The sequence below is a fragment of the Rhinolophus ferrumequinum genome, chromosome 6 (assembly GCF_004115265.2).
Source record: "Rhinolophus ferrumequinum isolate MPI-CBG mRhiFer1 chromosome 6, mRhiFer1_v1.p, whole genome shotgun sequence".
In the NCBI taxonomy this organism is placed as follows: domain Eukaryota; kingdom Metazoa; phylum Chordata; class Mammalia; order Chiroptera; family Rhinolophidae; genus Rhinolophus; species Rhinolophus ferrumequinum.
In genome coordinates, this window is record NC_046289.1 from 62,932,970 (window position 1) to 62,954,162 (window position 21,193).

At 40.9% G+C, this 21,193-nt stretch overlaps 1 protein-coding gene across 1 annotated transcript in view; it reads right to left on the reverse strand.

The window, feature by feature from the left end:
- Positions 1-21,193, reverse strand: part of STARD9 (StAR related lipid transfer domain containing 9) — a 94,361-nt gene that overhangs the window by 51,073 nt on the left and 22,095 nt on the right. Inside the window, exon 4 of the mRNA XM_033107395.1 lies at positions 673-789. Within this exon, the coding sequence (XP_032963286.1) occupies positions 673-789 (117 nt within the window). The remainder of the gene's footprint in view (positions 1-672; positions 790-21,193) is intronic.

Sequence of the window (21,193 nt, forward strand, 5' to 3'; positions counted from 1 at the left end):
GGTTTAATGGGCATTTTCTTCTTTTAATTTCAAATATATAAAATCACATTAAACATGGACATATTAAGCAATGGGCAGGGCCCAAGGCAGCAGGAATAATCTTTTCAGGAGGAATAGTGTCCTAGAGAATGTCCCTGTGTAGAGTTATTTGTCACCTGCCCCAGCAGTTCATCTCACCAGGGGACTTCTAAACCTAAAACAAAGAGGTATTCTTAAGGGACTCTACCCTTCTAATTTTCCATGATAAAAGAAGGCTCCCATAAGTCCTACACACTTTTGAAAGCTCCTGTCCCACTAGCTGGCTCTCCTGCTTCTTTCTAACATTCAGGTCTAACACACATGGCTCATTTCAGCACAGCCCTAGCCAGCACTTAAGATTCAGTCCAGGTCTTATCCATGACATGAGAAATTCAGGACTGACAAAAGGTCTGTTTCATCAAAGGGAGTTGTAAAATTCTAATGTTCTTCAGGGTTTAATAAAGAGAGCTAATTACTCAAAGTTTACCTTTCAATCAAACTGCTGAGAAACCCATTCTTAATACAGAAGAGGACCCATTAAATCTTGTTAAAGGTGACTATGAAACACACATTCTCTCTCAGTGGCAAGGACAATGGAGGATCTGGGCTTGCTGCGGCTTTGGGACGCTATCTCATTCCAATACTAGTACTCACCGGGGTCCCCAGCATCGTGTACGTCTTCCCCGAGCCTGTCTGCCCATAGGCAAAGAGGCATATGTTATAGCCTTGGGCAGCTCCAGACAGGACTTCTGTCCCCAAATCCTGGAACACCTACGAAAACAAAAGTAGAGAGCATGTCACTGTGGTCCTTCTTCCCACAGCAGATTTAGAATTATTTTTTAGTCTAAAATTATTGCAAAACGTTTCAAACACACATAAGTTCTCCACCTTTTCACAAGAATCAATTCGGTTTCAGAAAAAGATTGCTAAGGAAAAGTCATTCACTCGAATACTTTTTCAAGTGCTTACTGTATGCTGGGTACAATGCTACATGCTGAAGATACACAGTTGCTATGACCCTAATCTTAAGGCAAAGACATGCAAGCAAATAGTGAAGAAAAGCCATGCACGTTAATTCTTTCTCCTTCCCTTTACAGGAAGATGTTTCATAGGGTTAATCAGGTAAAGCCTCTGTTTTCTAAGCTACAAAGTGGATATTTCATAGCTATATCAGAAGTTCGTTGTGAAGATTAAGTGACCTTGTCCTGTCTTAGCAGCTACAGTTACACTTCTTGGCCAGTGAACTATTTGTTTTGTTTGTTGTTGTTTAACGCTTCTAATAACCAGACACAGGGCCCAAAGAACCCGGGAAGTAGTGAAACACTGGGGCCTTGTACCACTCCCATCCCATTCCCCAATCTTGCTCCCAGCTCTATACTTCTCCCTCTACATTCATTCACTTCTATATGAGCAAAGCTGAAAATGTGGCAGGATTCTCTTTGACTCCTGACATCTGCCTGGGTTAAATTCCCAGGGATTGAAGAAGGAGGAGTCGTTTCTCTCCATCAGAACACTTGAGTTGGCTGCCATCCATTTACTAGTTAGAAAATGTTCCACAAAACTCAACCTTTCTTTCTAGTGCCCCAGCAGGAAGTGGGAACAGAGAAGCAGACAGAGCAAGGCCACATCCAGCCCAAATGTTATTTCTTCCTGCTGCTCACACACAGCTGAACAGAGTGAGCTCAGTGGATTCTGAAGAAAAACAACAGAATGTTACTTTGTCAGTGTTTTTACCCACATTCAAATAATTGTCTGGAGGTTTTATGAAAAAAACAGCTTTGAAGATACCATTTTCATTCAACAGTAAAAGATGTCAACAGGAAAAACCAGAAGGCTCCAAACCTGGAATTGGTGGAAACCATGAAGATGCAGCTACCATTCTTCAAGAACTGTGAGGCTTATTAGCTCATCATAAGTTCCAGGTGAAAGCACCGTCCCAAACAGAGTACCTCAGGGTCATATGACACCATGGTCCACTCTCACCATCATACTACTACAATGAAGCCAATGGAAACAGCTCTGTGTGAATACCAAGGATAGTTTAAACTAAAATAAGTCACCAAAAGGCAATCTAAAGCCAAAGCGTTTGGTTCAGGAAGAGACATGAGCAGTCCGACTTTTTTCCCCCGGAATATAAGTAGACAACAGCAGTAAATCCATAAATTAATTAACTATATATAGTATAACACTTCCAGTCTTTTTTAAGTACTAGATAGGGAACAGACTAGATGCTGTTGTATGGGGACTCTCAAAATCTGAAGCCAAAACCAAAAGCCCTGCCAATACCCACATCCTAAGGGCAAATGAATCTAGGAATCAGAATTTTTTGAAAAATAAGTTTTCAAATGAATGAGAAAACAAGTGACAGACTGGAGAAAATGTTTGCCAAAGACATCTGATAAAGGACTGCTATCCAAAATATGCAAGGAACTCTTAAAACTCAACAATAAGGAATAACCCAATTTAAAACATGCACAAAAGATCTGAACAGACATGTCACCAAAGAAGATAAACACATGGCAAATAAGCGTATGAAAAGATGTTCAATACCATATGTCATTAGGGTTGCAAATTAAAACAAGGAGGCACTACCATATACTTATTAGAATGACCAAAATCTAACACACTGACACCACCAAATGTTGACATGGATGTGGAGCCACAGGGACGCTCATGCATTCCTGGTGGGAATGGAACGGTCACTTTGGAAGACAATTAGGCAGTTTTTTACACAACTAAATATACTCTTACCATACAATTGAGCAATCAGACGTCTTGGTATTTACCCAAAGGAGCTGAAAACTTATGTCCACACAAAAACCTATACACAGATGTCTATAGTGGCTTTATTCATTGCAAAACTTGGAAGCAACCAAGATGTCCTTCATTAGATGAATGGATGAATAAGTGGTAGAACATACAAACAATGGAATATTCAGTGTTAAAAAGAAATGAGCTATCAAGCCATGAAAAGACATAGAGGAAGCTTAAATGCATATTACTAAGTGAAAGAAGTCAATCTGAAAAAGCTGTATACTGTGTGATCCCAACTATATGACATTCAGTAAAATGCAAAACTACGGAAATAGTAAAAAGATAAGTGATTGGCAGGGGCTGGGAGGCGGGAGGGATGACAGGTGGAGCACAGAGGATTTTTAGGTCCGTGAAACTATTTTATATGATACTATAAAGTTGTATACATGTCATTATACATTTGTCAAACACACAGAACGTACAAAATCAAAAATTAACCCTATGTATACAACTAAATATATACGTTAATGGGGCCTGGAGTTGGGGAAATGGTTTAGAATGACTTCTATTCCTCTAAACAACTACACTCAAATTTAGTGGTTAAGAACACAGGCTTTGGAACTGGCTCTTTGGGCAAGTAACCTTACCTCAGTTTCCGCATCTGTGAAATGGAGATTTAAAACGTACCTAAAACTCATAAAGTTAGAAATAACTGTGTTAATACACGTAAAGCCTTTAGAACAATGTCTAGCAAAAGGTAAGTACTAGGGGGTCGGCCCGTTGGCTCAGGCGGTTGGAGCTCCATGCTCCTAACTCTGAAGGCTGCCGGTTCGATTCCCACATGGGCCAGTGGGCTCTCAACCACAAGGTTACCAGTTCAATTCCTGGAGTCCCGCAAGGGATGGTGGGCTCCACCCGCTGCAACTAAGATTGAACATGGCACCTTGAGCTGAGCTGCCACTGAGCTCCCACTGAGCTCCTGGATGGCTCAGTTGGTAGGAGCATGTCCTCTCAACCACAAGGTTGCCGGTTCAACTCCCGCAAGGGATGGTGGGTTGTGCCCCCTGCAACTAGCAACGGCAACTGGACGGGGAGCTGAGCTCCGCCTTCCACAACTAAGATTGAAAGGACAACAACTTGACTTGGAAAAAAGTCCTGGAAGTACACACTGTTCCCCAATAAAGTCCTGTTCCCCTTCCCCAATAAAATCTTTAAAAGAAAAAAAAAAGTACTAAATAAATGCAAACTTTTTATTGTTATTACATATTATTTTTACCATTTTTCTATATAAGGACTACTCAAAAGAGCTATCTTGCTCTCCCCTCATATATTTTAAGGGGAACGATGTACTTATTTTGGAAAATAGATACCTGAATACAGATGCCATAGTTAATATGTCCCAACTTCACATAAATACATCTTTTGAACAACTTCTACCTCATATCTATTAAAAATTTATTTCCAATACACCTTCACAAACCATTAAGTTAAAGTAAAAAAAATAATTAAATCTCTTCCTTCCTGTCTTGAAGTTTTTTAAGGGCCTAGGGATTATTCTTTCCCTTTTGTAAATAAGAAAATCATGTCACTGAGAGGGAGATTATCTATGGAACAAAATACAAGAAGTTTTTGGCCCTTAATGCTTTCCCACAGAAAGCCTTCATACATTTCTTTACTTTTTTCTGCCTTTTTTTTCAATGGGGACATAACATATTAGTTTCAGGTATACAATGTAATAATCTGATATTTGTACATGTTCCAAAATAATCAACACAATAAATAGACCCAGTTAACATCCATCACCATACAATTACAAAAATGTTTTTTCTTGCCATGAGAACTTTCAGTATGTACTCTCCTAGCTACTTGCAAATAGGCAATGCAGTATTAGTAACAGTATAGCACCATGGTGTGCATTACGTCCCCATGACCTATTCATTTTATAACAGGAAATCTGTCTCTTTTGACCCATACATTTCTATTATGAAATAAAATTATTATTATAGACTAAGATTTTCACACAGAAAACAAATTCTTCAGAAGTTTTTGTGAATTTACTTAAAGAAATATTTACGAAAAAATGGCTTTAAATTCTACGATGTGATCTGGTTAAGTGGATTTTAAATATTACTTACCTCTCTTGATCTGGGCTCATCCCTCAGCCCCATCACAGGTCATTTTTGAGTCTATACCCAATATGTTTACAGACAGTCCATTCCCACTGTAAGCCTGGCAAGGGGTAAATCAACATAATTTGGGTCCCCATCCAAGTACAGACCAGGTAATGTCCCTGGTCTTTTGTAGTCAATTTCTCCGGAAAAATATCAGGCAACAGCCTATATTTGACTTTCACAAATGAAACTAGATTTCCTATTTGGTTTCTCCATTTTATACTGTGAACTAGAGAGATTTATTTCCCATATTCGTTCATACTTATATGTATCCATGCAATGTATACCATGGAAATTGTTTAAATGATTCCCAAGGAACAGGAGGGTAAAGAAACTACAACAGAAAATTTAAAATGCACGTAAACATGAGCAAGGCTAACTGAAACTATTACTATACCCAATGGAGAGAGAGAAGAATCATATTCTGAAAGAAACCAGTCTTGAGACAGGCAGGTCCCAGAACTAGATTTCTCTTCACCTCAGGGAACGAGCATTTAGTAAATTCCTAACAGGGACCTAGCACTGCTCAGGGTACCGTGAGAGATTTGAAAGACACTTAAAACATAGTCTCACTCTACAATGAGCTCACTATATAGGTGAAGAGACAGACCACAGACTTCCTAAAAAGTTCAATACTAGTACACAGTAGAATATGAATGAAGGGTAGACGTAAACATTATATCTGGAGAAGGGTAAGTGATTGTGGGCTGGGGTCCTTAGAGAAACCTTCATAGCCGACGTGGCACTTGATCTGTGCCTTAAGCATGCTTTGAGAGAAGTCCCGTTTTTGAATAATATCCCCAGATAAAGGCTTTCTCGCTTAAGTGAGGGTGACCCCAGGACTACATCACCACAAAATCTAAAATGTATCCTTGTTATTTCAATCCTTCGGGAAGTCAGAGTTCTGGGTGAAACAACAGAACAAGTAGGTCACCGCTCCCTCTGAAAAAACTTTGGACCTCTGCTTGCCATCTTTTGATACCTCGCTGTCAACCTTGAAAAGTTCATGTCTAGGACTAAAGACCTCCCACCACGGGAAGAAAAAACATCCAGGCTAGTAACCCCAGAAACAGCCAAACACATCTCTCTGGCCCATCCCTTCATTCAGTTACTTTTATTTGACCAAGAAAGTATGGATACAAAAGGATAGACATCAGCTGCTACGATGTATTCTTAGCCTCAATGAAACGGGCCCACTGGTAGTAGCAGTGGCCCATTCTCATTACACAACCCTTTAGGGGTATGAGAATACTGCTTTCTAAAAATGAAAATTACATCTGGCCACAGATAAAATTGGGTCTTTCCAGAAGCTTCTGTTTGGGTTGTATAGACGAGCGCTCTTCTCACAATTCCCCCATGAGCTAATTGATCCATGAGCTCCCGCCTAAGGAGGGAAGAGAAAGAGACAGAGGAAGGGCTGCTGTTTTCTAAACCATGATATAGCCTAAAGAATCTCCCAAGGTGTCCCCACTTAAAGTTTCTCTGACCCTGCAGCTACTGTCATGACTACCGAACGAGAAGCCATTTGGAAAAGAACAAAGCATTCGGTCTTTATCCAAGTGGTCTCTCTCTCGGTTTTAGTTAACAGAAAGAAGAAAAATAAAGGCTGAAATGTGCAAGCATTTTTCTCTATCTCATTTTCTTCTGTCTTCTCCAAAACTGTATTTATTATCTACAGTGCAGATTTACCACAATTTAATATCGCAATATATAATCAGCATTTCCAAATCAGTAAGAAAATAGTCAACATCCCAAAAAAAGAAAAAATTTAAAGAACTACCTGAATGCCATTGCTGAATACAATATATTTTCAGTGTACTTTTCTGTCTTTCTACAAATATATAAATTTTATATGGTTGATACAAGCTCTTTGTGCTGCTTTTCATTCCTATATACCTAAAACACTTAAACATTTTAATCATTTCTGTTTTCACAACTACAATTTTAGAAGTTCATAATTCACAGAATTGTTTTTAACAACTGACAATTTTCTTATTCTCAACATGGGATGAATAAAACCCAAAACTCCCATTAAGAAACATCAGCAGCAAGTAGTATTTATAACTGCAACTCAAGGTCAATGATTCCCAGTGCCATAAATAAAGCACAAAGGAAAAAAGCAGAAGAGCCACTCTTCACTAATTTTAAGCCCTCATTTCCCAAAATTCTGTGAACCCACATCTCCTTAGTCAAGCACCCCGTCCTGAAATAAATTTGCTAAATTGGTTGGGTTACTTTCAATTTACTCCATCTAACACTCAACTTATCTTCTCACACTGTTAAGATCCGGAATTGTCCCCCTCAGACAGACAGAGAACCCGCACAATAATGCAAGTCACACAGCGAGGTTTATTACCAGCCGGCTGGGGTCCCCGTCTCTGCCCGACGCAGCGGGTTTTTAACAAGGACCCCAAACACTTAAAGCCAAGGGGTTATATAGCATTTTCAAGGCCTTCCATAGCTTCTGAGAGTACAAGATAAACTTACAGGACTTACATAGTTTCAAAGAGTATAAGATTTACTGCAGGACAAGGAGACCAGGAGTATAAGATAAGCTACAGGACTTCTAGTCGCCATGCTGCAACTGCCCACATCCTGGAATTTTATAATTATGTTGTTTCAGGCTAGGGGCTGTTAACCCTGACCTGAAGATAGCAGTTCTCATGCTAACAGTCTCTTACATGCTAACAGTCTCTTACAACACTCTCTCTTCTTTGAACGATACAGTGTTAGATCAGAATCATTGGTTTCAATATAAATAGGTATAGAAACAGATGAGATATAACTGTGCATGTGTGTGCATACACATATGTATAGGCAAGGATATACTCCCCAGCTTTGTCTAACTCTACGGAGAGGACCTGAGAGCACTGATACCCCATAGCAATGATCACATCTAGCACCTAAATCTTGGTTTCTAAATATTTTCCCCTGATAGGAACATTTTGAGAATCATAATAACAACAGACGGTAATCCATTGAATAAAATGGGAAACATGAGTCAATACAGATATAAATAAGTAAGCAATTTGAAAGTTTGATGAGGAATAGAATATTTACATAGTTTCAAAGTAACTCTCAACAAAATATTAATCTCAAAGATGGGGAAAAGAGTAACTTTACAGCGGAGAAGCCTCACAAATGCCACCTTAATCAAGTAATCAAAGTAAACTCTGTGATATTCCTACCAAAGATGCATAATCATAAATCAAATCATCTAGAAACATTGGAAAACCAAATTAAGGAACATTCTATAAAATAATTGGTCTGCAATCTTCTAAAGTGCCCACATCATGAACATAAAAAAAACTGAGGAACTATTCCAGACTGAATTAGACTGGACATAACTAAATGCAACAAATGATTCTGAACCAGATCTTTTTGCTATAAAGAGGTTTACGGAGACAGTAAAACTTGAATTGGGTCTAAGGATTAGATGGTAGCAATGTAACAATTTAACTTCTCAATTTGGAAGATTGTATTGTGGTTATGTGAAAGAATGTCCTTCTCTATTAGGAAATGTACACTCAAGTATTTGCGATAATTGAGTATCAGGTTGGTAACTTTCAAATGGTTCAGGAAAATATGGTTTTGAATGTACTTTCATCTTCTTAAGTTTGCAATAATTTCATTTCAAAAATTTTTCAAAAGTTTAATTGATAAAGAGATGTAAAGAAAAATACAACAGAATGTACACTGGCTTCTAAGTCAGGCCTAGGTTCCTACAGACATCAGCACTGCCACTTACTAACTGTGTAACCCAGTGTGTCACATACTGTTAAATTTTCCTTCATCAGCTAAATGGGGATAATGTTTCTATTGTAAAAATCAAATGAAATTAATTGTGAAAAAAACTTAATATATGAAATTACTAATCAAACACAAAATATTTATTTTTCAATCCTGTCAAAACAAATTAACAAATAACTATAAAAATAAAAGGAAACATACTATAGGTATAAGAGACGTTTTGTGGCACTTTATCAATCAGGGTCTGAGAAGAAACAGATGGTACATTCAAATTAGACTAATTCAAGTTCAACTAAATTAAAAGACTATTTACAAAGGGGTGGGTGAGGAATAGGAAAACTACAAGGGATAATGCAATAACCTGGAACCAGTACTGGAAATTCATCACCTCTGGGCCCAAATGGACAAGGGAAAGAAAGACTCACCAAAACATGGAAGGAGAGAATCATGCAGACAGAACCACCTTGAGAGAAGCTGTGACCTTAAGTTAAAGGAGGAGGCCAGACCAAGACAATTGACAGGAGGAAATCTCTCTCTCTGATCTCCTGCTAGGGCTCTCCATTGTTCAACCCCAACCTCAAGCCAGAGGGCAAGGGAGCCCATTGATTAGTCCAATAGGTCAGCCCCTGAGGCAGAGTAAGGTGGAAAAGGTTGAAGATTTGATCTGGAAGGGCAAAAGAAAGATATTCAACAAAACTTTAAAAAGGAAGAGAATGCTAGCTGAAGAACCAGGGAAGACTTCATGAAATAGGAAACATCTAAACTGGGCCTTAAAACTTGAGTTGGATTTTAATGATGGGGATGACTCTGTACGCAATATGAGCAACACATATAAAGCTGTGAATAATGAAAATGCATGACTGTCCAGGTGAAATTTAGAAAACCAGACATGTTGAGAGATAAAACTAAAATATCGGGGTCATTAATTAAGGATTAGGTTTATTTTCTTTCATCTTAATGTGCACTGCATTATTGTAGCAGTCTCAAGGAATATAATATGAGAGCCATTGTTCCAACATAAAACATTAGCAGCAACAGGACAACCAGATAGGAAAGAAATTTAAGAAACACAGTTATGGGTAACCCTTGAATCAAAGAGAAAATCAAAACTGAAATTATAAACTACTCAGAAATCAATGAAAAGAATAACAAGTCATACCAAAGAAACAGCAAAAGCTACAATTGGAGAATAACATTTGTTCATGCATTGCTTTCCTGACTTTCTCCACATCTTCCTTTAGTTCCTTGAGCATCTTTAATACAGTTGGTCACATATATTTGCCTTTAGGTTTCTGAATGGAGATTGCTGATGTGGAGTCATTTATTTCAAGGGAACATTCAAGTCCAGGAAGTACAAAGAATCCCAAACAAAATGAATCCAAAGAGGCCCACACCAAGACATGACATAATTAAAATGCCAAAGAATAAAGACAAAGAGAAAATCTTAAAAGTAGCAAGAAAAAAAGCAGTTTATGTACAAGAGGCTCCCAAAAGACGATCAGCTGATTTCCTAAACAGAAACTTTGCAGGCCAGAAGGGATTGGCACAAAATATTCAAAGTGATGAAAACCATAAACCAGCATTAAAGAACATTAAAGGGACTGCTTTAAGAAAAAAAAGATAAAAAATATGAATAAGAAAATATAGGAAAGAAAAAAGTTCTCACTGGCAAAGCCAAACACTTAATAAGAGCAGTGGATCAATCAACTATAAAGCTAGTACAAAGGTTAAAAGGCAAAAGTAGGAAGATCATGTGTAATTACAACAATAAATTAGAGGATACATTCAAACACACATGCACAAAACAAGTAAAAAATAATAACAAAAACATAAACATGGAGGCGGTGAGTTCCCACACTTCTGCAGTTGGTCACAGCCCACACAGCTTCCTTCAAGCCTACCCTAGAGAGAACAGTAACAAGGAAGGGGACCGACCCGTGATTCACAACTTGCTGTATCTGGTCCTGGTGGCCAGCGGTGATGTGTGCCACAGTCCATGCAGCTTCCTCATGAATACTAGTTTTGGGGTTAATTAACAAGCTGGGAAAGAGGGCAAGTGCCTCTGCAACTATTACGACTTGAGTCAGTTCATCTGTCTCAGTGACAATATTTTCTATGGCTCTTAGTACAAGAGTCACAATTGGGAATTCAGTAGCTCCTGGAAGCTTCACAAGTTGGGGCACAACTCCTGCTTTCACGACCATATCAATTGTTCATTGGGACCATCTGTAAAATAGGAAATGGTCCAGCGGGTATCTGCTAATACTGCTGGATCATCGTGATGCAGGAGATGAACTAAAGTAGGAAGAATTTGCTCAAAAGCATCTAACGGGGTACAGGACTCCTGTTGCAACAAAGGTTTGAAAGTGTCCAGGTAAGATGATGTGAGTAACCACATGCTAAATATGACATATTAGGAAATGCAAGATAGGCCAACAACGGATCAACTGCACCATACTTGACACAGTCTTAGAAAACTGAACCACCACCTGCAATGTTTCCATACAGCTTGTTCACTGATGTGAGCAAGGGGAGGTACCAACAGAGAAATGAAGGATGGGATAGCACCTCTATCTACCACAGCCTTAGTCTGTTCTGATGTCCTGGAAGCAACGTTAGTGAGCACCCAAGCTGATTCAGACTACAATCAGTTCTACCCAAGGACCCAAATTTGGAATTAAACTAGCCCAGATTATGTTGTCTATGGGGGGCCGTTTTTCCTTGGAAAGCAGTTTCTCAGCAACTTGAGTAGCTTGAAACTGGCTTTCCAAATTATTGGGAATTGCCTTGACATTGTTATCAACAGACCAATTTATAGTGTCGATTGTTGCGGTTTTCTTGCAGTAGAGAAGTAGCATCGTTAGGAAATGAGCTTCCATCTCTCCTTTTCAGCACCTGGTCATCCTTCTTAGCTTTCCTCAGCTCCACAGTGACTTCTATTTAGCACCACCTCAGTTCTGTAGTGTCTTTCCCTTGTTCTTGAATCGGTTAAGGTGGGCAGCTGGTAAATCAGCATTCTTGTTGGTGGACATGATTATGAGACAAAGGGAGAAAGCTACAGAGCTGGCTCAGGCTTCCACCGGAGGCAGTGCAGACCCCATAGCTTCATGACTTAAGAAAATTTGGGGCTAGAAATGGAGGGAAGTGAGACACATTCAAGTCTCTAGATATTCAAGCATTCTAGATACTCCCTAAACATGTGATTTCCCTGATTCTTCAATCTCTTGGAGCAATGTGCCCCCAATGAGTTTCCCCACCATCCTGTAGAATACTAGAAATTCTCTCCATTAGAGCAATTCATCTGAGTGAGCTGTAACCTCACAATGCCTCCTAGTAAAATGCACATGCTACCAGGGAGGACGAAGGGATACCTTACTTTGAATGGAAAAGGGACTGAAGAAATTACTGTATGCTGAATAAGATCATGATCAGGTATCAGAGAATAATAACAACAGATAGATAACACTTAGGTAGCTAAGCACGGTTCTAAGTGTTTTATATTTATTTACTCATTTAGTCCTCACAACAACTCTGAGGTAGTTATCATTATTATCCTCACTTTACAGAAGAGATAACAAGCCCAGAGATACAGGGACTAGCCCAGGATCACAGCCAGTAATCTGTGAATCTGTGAGATAAACCGTAGTTTGAATCACTATACTTCAGCACCTTTCATCTAGGATGAAGATGGGCTGTTAGGGGGAAAGGCTAGGGTCTCTCTGGTATCAGACTCTAAAAAATATCCTTTCTACTGAATGCAATTCTTTTACCACCTTTATCAAAAGATAAAAACAGAAATCCCTATGTGTCTCTAGGCAGTCCCTCAGTCCATTTGTCTAGGGCTTGTTTTCCTGAAAAGAAAGGAAAGAAAGGAAAGGAAAGGAAAGGAAAGGAAAGGAAAAGAAAGGAAAGGAAAGGAAAGGAAAGGAAAGGGAAGGGAAAATTGCACATAGCAGCAAGTACTTATACAGAGGTAACAGACACACATACTTACTTACACAGACATACATACACGGAAAAATCTAAATTCATATCCCCAATGTAAGCCCCTGGTTCCTAAAAGAACCAGGAAAATAGCTTTGAGATCACCAAAACACATCTTTGTTTATACAACATTCTGCTATTGCTAACAATGTTTTTCTGCCAAAGAATGTTCCCATGACAACTGTCCGAGTGGTATGTGAGATCTGGTAGGTCCCATATGCAGCTGTCCTACTCTCTGGACATAAGCAAGGAATTCCTAGAACAGACAGATGGATATCTAGTGCTAATCCTTCCCTCCTCCCTGCAAAAAGATAGATTCATTAGATAAGATCCTGTGAGAAAAGATAAAAGACGGTTTTACTAAAATAGAATCTGAAGTTCTTGCCATTCCAACATCCCTTCAAAAAAGACAACCACAGGTGACTCTTTAACCATAATTCGCCCTGTTTTATGTCATTTGACCCTGCTTTCCAGGTCCCCACTGACTGGACCCCAAGCAAAAGCAAGCACGTTCAGCACGGGCATAGAGAGACGGTCAGCCATTAGATGACCCAAATAAGAATGCTAATACGGGTATGCCAAACTGGATAAAGATTAACTGACATGATCAAGTCTCCTGGGGAGCTCTCTCCTGGGAGAGAGAGCTGCTATTGGCCTCCTATGGGTACTGCTGAATTCTGAGCAGTAATGAGTAATGTTCCAGTGTCATGTGGCCTGGCTCTGTGACTGCTGACAGTTTCCAGTTTCCTTATCTCCCCACACAGCCTTACATTCATGACTCATCATATAAGATAACCTGACCTCTCTCTTCCATGCGGCCTGAAAATCCCTATCACAATGGCAAGTTCAACTGTCAACAACAACAAACACAAAGGAGAATCACTGAGCAGCAGTTGCATGAGAAGTAGACTTGGGAGCAGTTTGCCCAGCAGCTGGCCTGGACCAAAACAATGAAGGTGGCAATATGGGAGATGGTTGGATTATTAGGGTTGAGGAATTCTTGCCTTATTACAGGCAGACTCCAAGAGGGGTAAACTGTGTCACTGCCTTAAGGATAGTACTAAAATAAAGGGACATTAGAGACCCAGGGCTTCATTCCATCACGTAAAACTCCTGGGAGCTAGGGTGACTGCAACAATTGAAGCAAATCACCTGGGAGTCTTCCCATTCCTAACAATTAAGGGTCCTACAGGGCAAGGATCAGCAAATTTTTTTCTATAAAGGGTCAGATAGCAAATATATCAGGCTATGTGGGCCATATGGTCTCTGTTACAACTAGTCAACTCTGCTTTTGCAGTACAAAAGCATCCACAAATATTACATAAACAAATCGGCATGGCTATGTTCCAATAAAACTTTACTAACGTAGGCGGTAGCCGTATTTGGCCCACAGGCCATAGTTTGCCAACCCTGCTATTGGGCAAAAGTCCCTGTTACAGCCAACTTCATCAAAAACAGAAGTGGGTTTGTGGGTTCCAAGAGGAAAAGGGAACAAAGCAAAACTAAAGAGAGTTCTGCATACAAAAAGGGCCTTCTAACCCTTAGAACTACATTAAAATTATTTACCACTGAAAATAAAGTGAACGTACATATACAGATCACCTTGACCTATTTTCTTACAATGACTGACACTGTACCTCAGTCATTCAATAAGCCAACAATGAATAGTGTATCAGTCAGGACAGGCTACTTAGGGCACTGGAGCAAACTCCCAAAGCATAATAGCCTAAAACAACAAAAAAGTTTATTTTTGGCTCAGTGGGGGTCAGTAGGGTGTTCTGATGGTTGTATCTTCTCTAGAACAGAACTGACAGAACAACCTGTCTCCAAGGCTGCTGATCATGGCGCCAGAAGGAAAGAGGGCTTTGAAAGGTCATACCCCAGCAACCAAACGCTCAGACATCATTTCTGCTCATCGCACACTAGACAGAACTAATCATATGGCCCCACCTCACACGATGGGACCAAGAAGTGAAATTCTCTCACACAGCAGGAGATGAAGAGTGATGATTATTAAGTGAGCAGCACAACAATGGTTAAGCCACTTTTTCCTAAACAATCACAAAATGAGATTCCTATTAAAAAACATTTCTGATTAATTGGTTAGCCAGAAACCACTGTCAACTTCATTTACATTACAATTTCACATTGTTTGGTATATTTTTCCTTAGTGGCTAAGCATTTTGAAATTGCAGGAGCCTGAGGTCATCCTTACGAATATCAATTCTTAATGCCCACGTTGGTAGACACACTGGTAGAGGAGATAGGAGACAGTGTTTACTGGCCACAGGATGTCACCAGAAACCACACGGGAGCAGGGCTCTCCCAGAACATTTTGTAAACAGGATACACAGGGTGGTTTTGCCACGTGCCACTTTGGGACCAGTATAGATTTCACAACTCCTTAGCTCCCTACTGCAATATTCCAGATCAGCTGGGATGGTTGGTGTAACAGGCACGGTTAATGTCCTTCCCATATATACTCAGTTCCTTTACCATTTTCACGCATACCAGCAGCTGCTGTGCTTCCACTCACGAAAGTCAGTACCTGTGTCTCTTAAGTCTCTTTTTTGGAGGACTACTCTCAGGGGACTAGTACTCCTTTTAAGAACCAGATGTCCTAGGAGCAGCCTTAACCAGTGACTGATGGGTGCAGGAAAACTCTGATCAGGAAATTCTTCATCAGCAAAACTCTATACTCTGTCTTCAAAGCAGAGTTACTTGGCCGCCTTCTCTTATTGGTCTCACTTCGCCACCTCACCGACCACTAGCAATACTTCCTACTAATAAATTACTTCACACAAGTCCTCATCTCAGGGTCTGTTACTGAGGAAGCCAGCCTGAAAACAGCCCAGCCACAGCTTGAGGATAGAAAAGCTATGTGATGCTACGGAAAGAGGGCAGGATTTGGACTCAGAAAACTCTAAATGACAAAGTTCCAGCTCTATAACTTATTAGGTAATGGCAGTCTCTAACAGCCCTCCTAAAGGTAGAAATAATGGGACCTACCACAACAATTTTGTGACAACGAAATACAGGCGACTATGATAATACATGTGGAAGCACTTTGTAAGCTAGCGCATGCTACACTATGAAGTTAGCTCATTTAAAGACAGCTGTTTCCCAACTTCTAATCCCTCCCCCATCTTGTGATTATAACTATGTTCCTACCTGTCCACAAATAGTAGAAAATTTGTAGAGCCGTGGGGCTCAGATTTCAGCATGCATCATAATCAGCTGGAAGGCTGTTCAAACAGCTTGAAGGGCTCCACCCCCAGAATTCTGGGTTCAGTAGGTCTGAGGTAGAGCCCAAGAATCTGCATTTCTACCAAATGCCCAGGTAATACTGATGCTGCTGACCTGGAGACCTCACTTTAAGAACCACCGTTATGAGGAAGACTTCGGCCACCTCTGCAGAGGGAACTGACAGAAGCTTGCAGTGATTCTACCTTACTATACAAACACTAAGCTTTAAACAAAAACTTATTGTGAGAGTTTCTTTCCCACGTTATGAATGTCCCCATCTGATGAAATAAACACTTGCAAGCAAAGTTGGCTGTAAACAAAATTTCTGTAGAGGAAACTCTAAATTCAATCTCAATCCCATAGTAACTCACATACGTACATTTAGTAAAAAAAATAAAAAAAAGAAAGAAAGAAAGAAAAAAGAAAGAAAGAAGGAAAGAAAGAAAGGAAGGAAGAAAGAAAGAAAGAAAAGAAGAGGTTCAGATAGTTGCCAGTCCAGTGCCATGATCGATGTTAAAGTAACAACAAGAACGGTAATTGATTCACTATTGAAATATACCAGGTAATGTTCAAAGAACTTTACATACATTATAATTTCCTCTTCACAATAACCCATGAAATAGATAGTCCTCATCATCTTCATTTTACAGGTGAGGTAAGTGAATCAGAGAGACATCAAGAAAGTTGCCCAGAGTCTTACACTTATAGTAGATGTCAGAGGTAGGACTCAAACGCAGGCGTCTGGCCGCACAGGGCAGTCTGAATCAGAAACAATACTGCATCACGGATGATCTTTGAAAACCCTGCCCAGTTTACAAAACTCTACCTCTATGACCTTTCTTCTTATTGGCTCCCCTTTGTGTAGCTACCTTCCATTCCTGTGTGGGCCATCTGATCAGCATGGCGCTACCCCAAAGCACAGGCATGGCTCTTAGGAAGCTTGCCAGTTGCTTTGCCTGCGTGTGGATAATAACTCACAATTAGGGCTCTTATACCACCCTACATGCAGCTTTTAAATACGGCAAGCACTCAACCCGAACTGAGAAGGGGTGATAAAGAGCAAGCGTACTAAACCCTCACTGACCTACTTTATTTTGAAGATGCTCAGCGTGACACAGATTTGTTAAAGACTTGCACTTTTTAACTTTCAGTGTAGTTTATAAACGTAACACAAAGTAAGAACAAACTGAAATCTGTCTCTATAGCTAGAAACCAGCCCAGGGCTTGAAGAAAGATTAACAGGAGACTGATGGCTCTCAACTGAATCACATTAAGTCCCTCTATAAAGAAAGCACAATACAAACAGAAATAAAACAGAGAAAGGGAGGACGAGGCACCTTGTCTGGGACCTTAGGTCTCAGTAGCAGGTTGGTCACGGAGTCCACAGTCTTGGAAGTCAGAAAAAGAAGGGAGGGTGAGGAGAAAGACTGCAGGGCGTTTGGTCTGTCTGCCCCTCTCAGATTCAGATGGGCAGGTTAGCTAGGGACGATCCTGATGTCCAGAAGGGTAATTTGCTCAGGTCACAACAGCAAGGTAGTAGTGGAAGGACTGATACCTACATTCAAACTTTCTATCCACTTGTACCCTTGGGCACTTTTAGGAGATGATGCTGATTTCTCCCGGGTATATTTTGCCCAGGGTCTCCATATGTGGTGTTTCCGTCTCTCTTCGTCAGGAAAACTCTAAGACTACACGTAAGAGTAACCGCTGCCACCCAACTCTATTGCCCTGACACACTGTGTTACGTGACAGTGTCTGAGGAGAAGCAGGGACTAGGCCCAGTCATTCTTCCAAGACCCGTCTGCTGGGTCCACCAGGAAGCAGGGTCCTGAGCGCCACTCTCAAACTGAGATGAGACACCCACTCGCAAGCAGCTCACTTCTCAGCATTTCAGAGCATTCACTGGGAAAATGCCCAGGAAAGAGCTTTAAAATGTACTTTAACAGCACAAGGGGACTTCTGAGGAGCTGGTAATGTCCTGTTTCTTCATCTGGATGCTGGTTACATGGGTATGTTTGGCTTGGGAAAATTCAAGAGGATAGAAAATTGGAGCTGTACCCTTATAATATGTGCATTGTTCTGTATATTTCAATAAAAAGTTTTCTTTTAAAAAGAGTAGTTCATTTTCTCACCTGCAAAAATAATGACATACATGTGCTCAAGTCTTTTCTATGGCGGTAACTTATTCATGACACATGGATTGAGCCAGAGGAGAGGTGGTGAACAGAGGCTGGGGCAGCAGCGAGCCGGGCCATGCTCACAGAGCACTTCAGAAGCCTTCCTCACCACGGTCTACTTAGGCAGAGTGACCGCACCGCGGGGGGAGGAAGAAAACAGGAGCATTTCCTCCCGAGCTCTTGGCTTCCTCTTTGTCCCTGCTCCCGGCTTCCAAAATGTCCCCTGTGCACCCCCACTAACCTCAGCAGCGTATCATGCAAAAGAGCAGCAGTCCCAGGAGTTGGATCTCCAGGTCCTGGGATGCCCTGCGCTGACTGTCACAAGCCAACCTGAGCAGGCCATGTGGGTACTCAAGAGGAAAGCATCACACATGTAAGGCTGCAGCTGTGATGTGGCACCCACGCAAAACACACAGGGCCCACTCAGTTAACACTGACTAAATGAATACAGAAGCTACAGGCTGAGCCCAGAATACGCACAATACATGTGTGCGGAATACGATGAAGTGATGGCTGTTCTCCATGTCTCCCTTAAATTCTGTCCGCATTAATTCCACATATTCGATCTTCAGCCAAGAGGAACATCAGCAGGTCAGTGTCCTCCACGTAGCACTGTTTTCCTACTTGTGAATGTGCTCCCAAGCGTTCCTTACGGCCCGTCAGGCAGCACGCTGAGAGTCAGTCAAGTAAGACAAAGCCACTTCAAGTTTGAGTTACTAAGACTTTTATAGTAGAAGAAAATAAGCCTGGAAGATGGCGTTTCTGTGTTTAACTCTCATTCCTGCCTAAGTGGAAAAAGTTTTCCTGCAACCATGCTGCTAGGAGCAAATTTCCTGTTTTTAATATTGTTTAGTCTGAATGGGACTCTAGAGACCAATCTAAATGCTGGAGAAGCAAATGGGCTGAGCCCCCAAGAAAGTTCTGCTTTCTGAATTGGGTTCAGCCCGCCCAGCTGAAGCTCATATCCCAGCATCCAAAGGCCAATGAAAGAGACTGGTTTTATGTTGATCTGAGCAGCGTCTGCCTCCTGCAAACCACCGGCAGGGGCCTTCCTCCCTCCAGCCCCACTTCCCTCCTCCAACCCTGACACTAGTTTGCGGAAGAGAAGAACTGCATATTATTAGAATCACAAGATCTCTAACCCACTGGACTTGTGGCACGTCTTGTGCCTCAGCCCTTTATATAGAGTCACTTCAACCAAATAAACAAAGCATGATTCCAACCTTCGTCTACAGCCCAGGGACAGAGGTGCTTCTCAGGGTTGTCACAGCCACTTACTAAAGTGCATGCAAAAGACCAAAAAAAATAAGATGATGCAAGTGAGACCTGACAGTGGTGAGCACTCAGCTCAGTTACCTGCTGGTGACAACCAAGAGATGGACGGACAAAAACCTGGACAGTCACTCAGGGACTTGGGACTGATTTTCAATGAAGCATAGTTAAGAAGCCTTTAAAAATCCTAACAGAGCTGACAAATGTCTAAGAGATTCATTTCTCTGGTTTATAAATGCTTCTACGTGGAAAATATTGAGCAGATGAAGTTCATCTTTACTTGGAATTAACGCTAGTGGAATTTAGGATAAACCTTGAAAACAATGTACGATTTCAATTAATTCAAAACCTATATTAAAATTCCTCTGCATTCAGTCTGGAGGTCCTGCATTCATTCTTTCCCTCCCGCATATGAAATTTGACACCTTAGGGTACTTCACAGATAGAAAGGACCGACTCACAAAAAAGGTCCCAGGAAATGCTGAGTTGTGCTGGGGAGGAAAAGGCGCACACTGGATGACAGGTTAGTGTGCAGACCCCAGACTCCTTCCTGGGCACCTCTGGTTGTCACCATTTTTAAAGTCTACTTCAAAACCTGGACCCTGGGTCAGAATAGGTGAAATGAAGCACCCTTTGCTATGAAGTATAAGCTATTTTTTGTGTCTCAGAGAGCGTTTGGGTCAATTAGGGCTACTCAGGCGGTTCAGAACAAAACACCCTGACTTCACCTGTAGACAAGCACTTGCTTCAGATACAAAACTAAAATGAGGTAGCGTTCTCCAAATGTCAGAGAGAGGCAGCGATACACACGTTCTTATTCATGACTCCTGGATCCTTTCCTATAGTAAATGCAAAACTTAACAGTGCAATTTTTCCAGTTGTCAGCTAATTCATATTATACTTCAAATATTAGAGGCATGCACCGTCAGGAGTTAGCTCACAGAGCAAGCAGCAGGGAGTAGTAGAAAGAGCAAGGGCTTTCGAGGCAGCAGATCTTGGTGTCAATCTGAGCTCCACTTCTTAGTAATGTGGCAGTGGACAAGTTACCTAACCTCTCTGAGCCTCAGTTTTCACGTCTGTACAGAAGAGATGATAATAACACACTTTACAGGGTTGTTGTGAAAGGTGAATGAGATAGTAAGTCAGGTACTCAGTTCAGTATCTGGACTGAACCAGAGTAGGTTCTCAAGAAGTGGTATTTTTTTTTTATTTCCCACTTAAGTGAGTTGGTCATGAGAAAAATTTCCAAACCCTGAAATCAAATCTTTAAACTACATGGGAATGTTTCCAGATGCTTATGCAGGAGGAAGTTGCTTCTATTTTCTTAAAACATCTGATGTGGGGAAAAAGGAAAACCAGTATCACCACTACATATTTGAGCTTTAAACCACAACACCACCACAAACAAGATGGGGTTAGTTTAATATGGGAGGAATAGTAAAGGGAAAAAAAGTAACTGAGAGTTTCCATTCCTGTCTCATCCTAGCAGAACCGCTATCTCTACCAACTGTGTGGAAGCTGTATTAATTTTTCCTCCTATATCCATTCAGCACATATCCCCAGAAAGCACTTGTATGTTGTCTAACTGCCTAACTGTAGAGATAAGCGTTGAGCAATGAAATGACAAACAAATGAATAAGGCTCCACTTCTAGAAAGAGAAGCAAGGAGACTGAGTTTGAGCACCCTCTTCTGTTTACCTCTTCCGCTCCTGGAGACCAGATGTAAGGGGCTGTTTGTATACAGAAGATGATCTTATGAGCGAGTCAGTCCATCCTTTTCTGCCCTGAAGCCAACTCCCCAGGGACTCTGCCTTTTCCAAC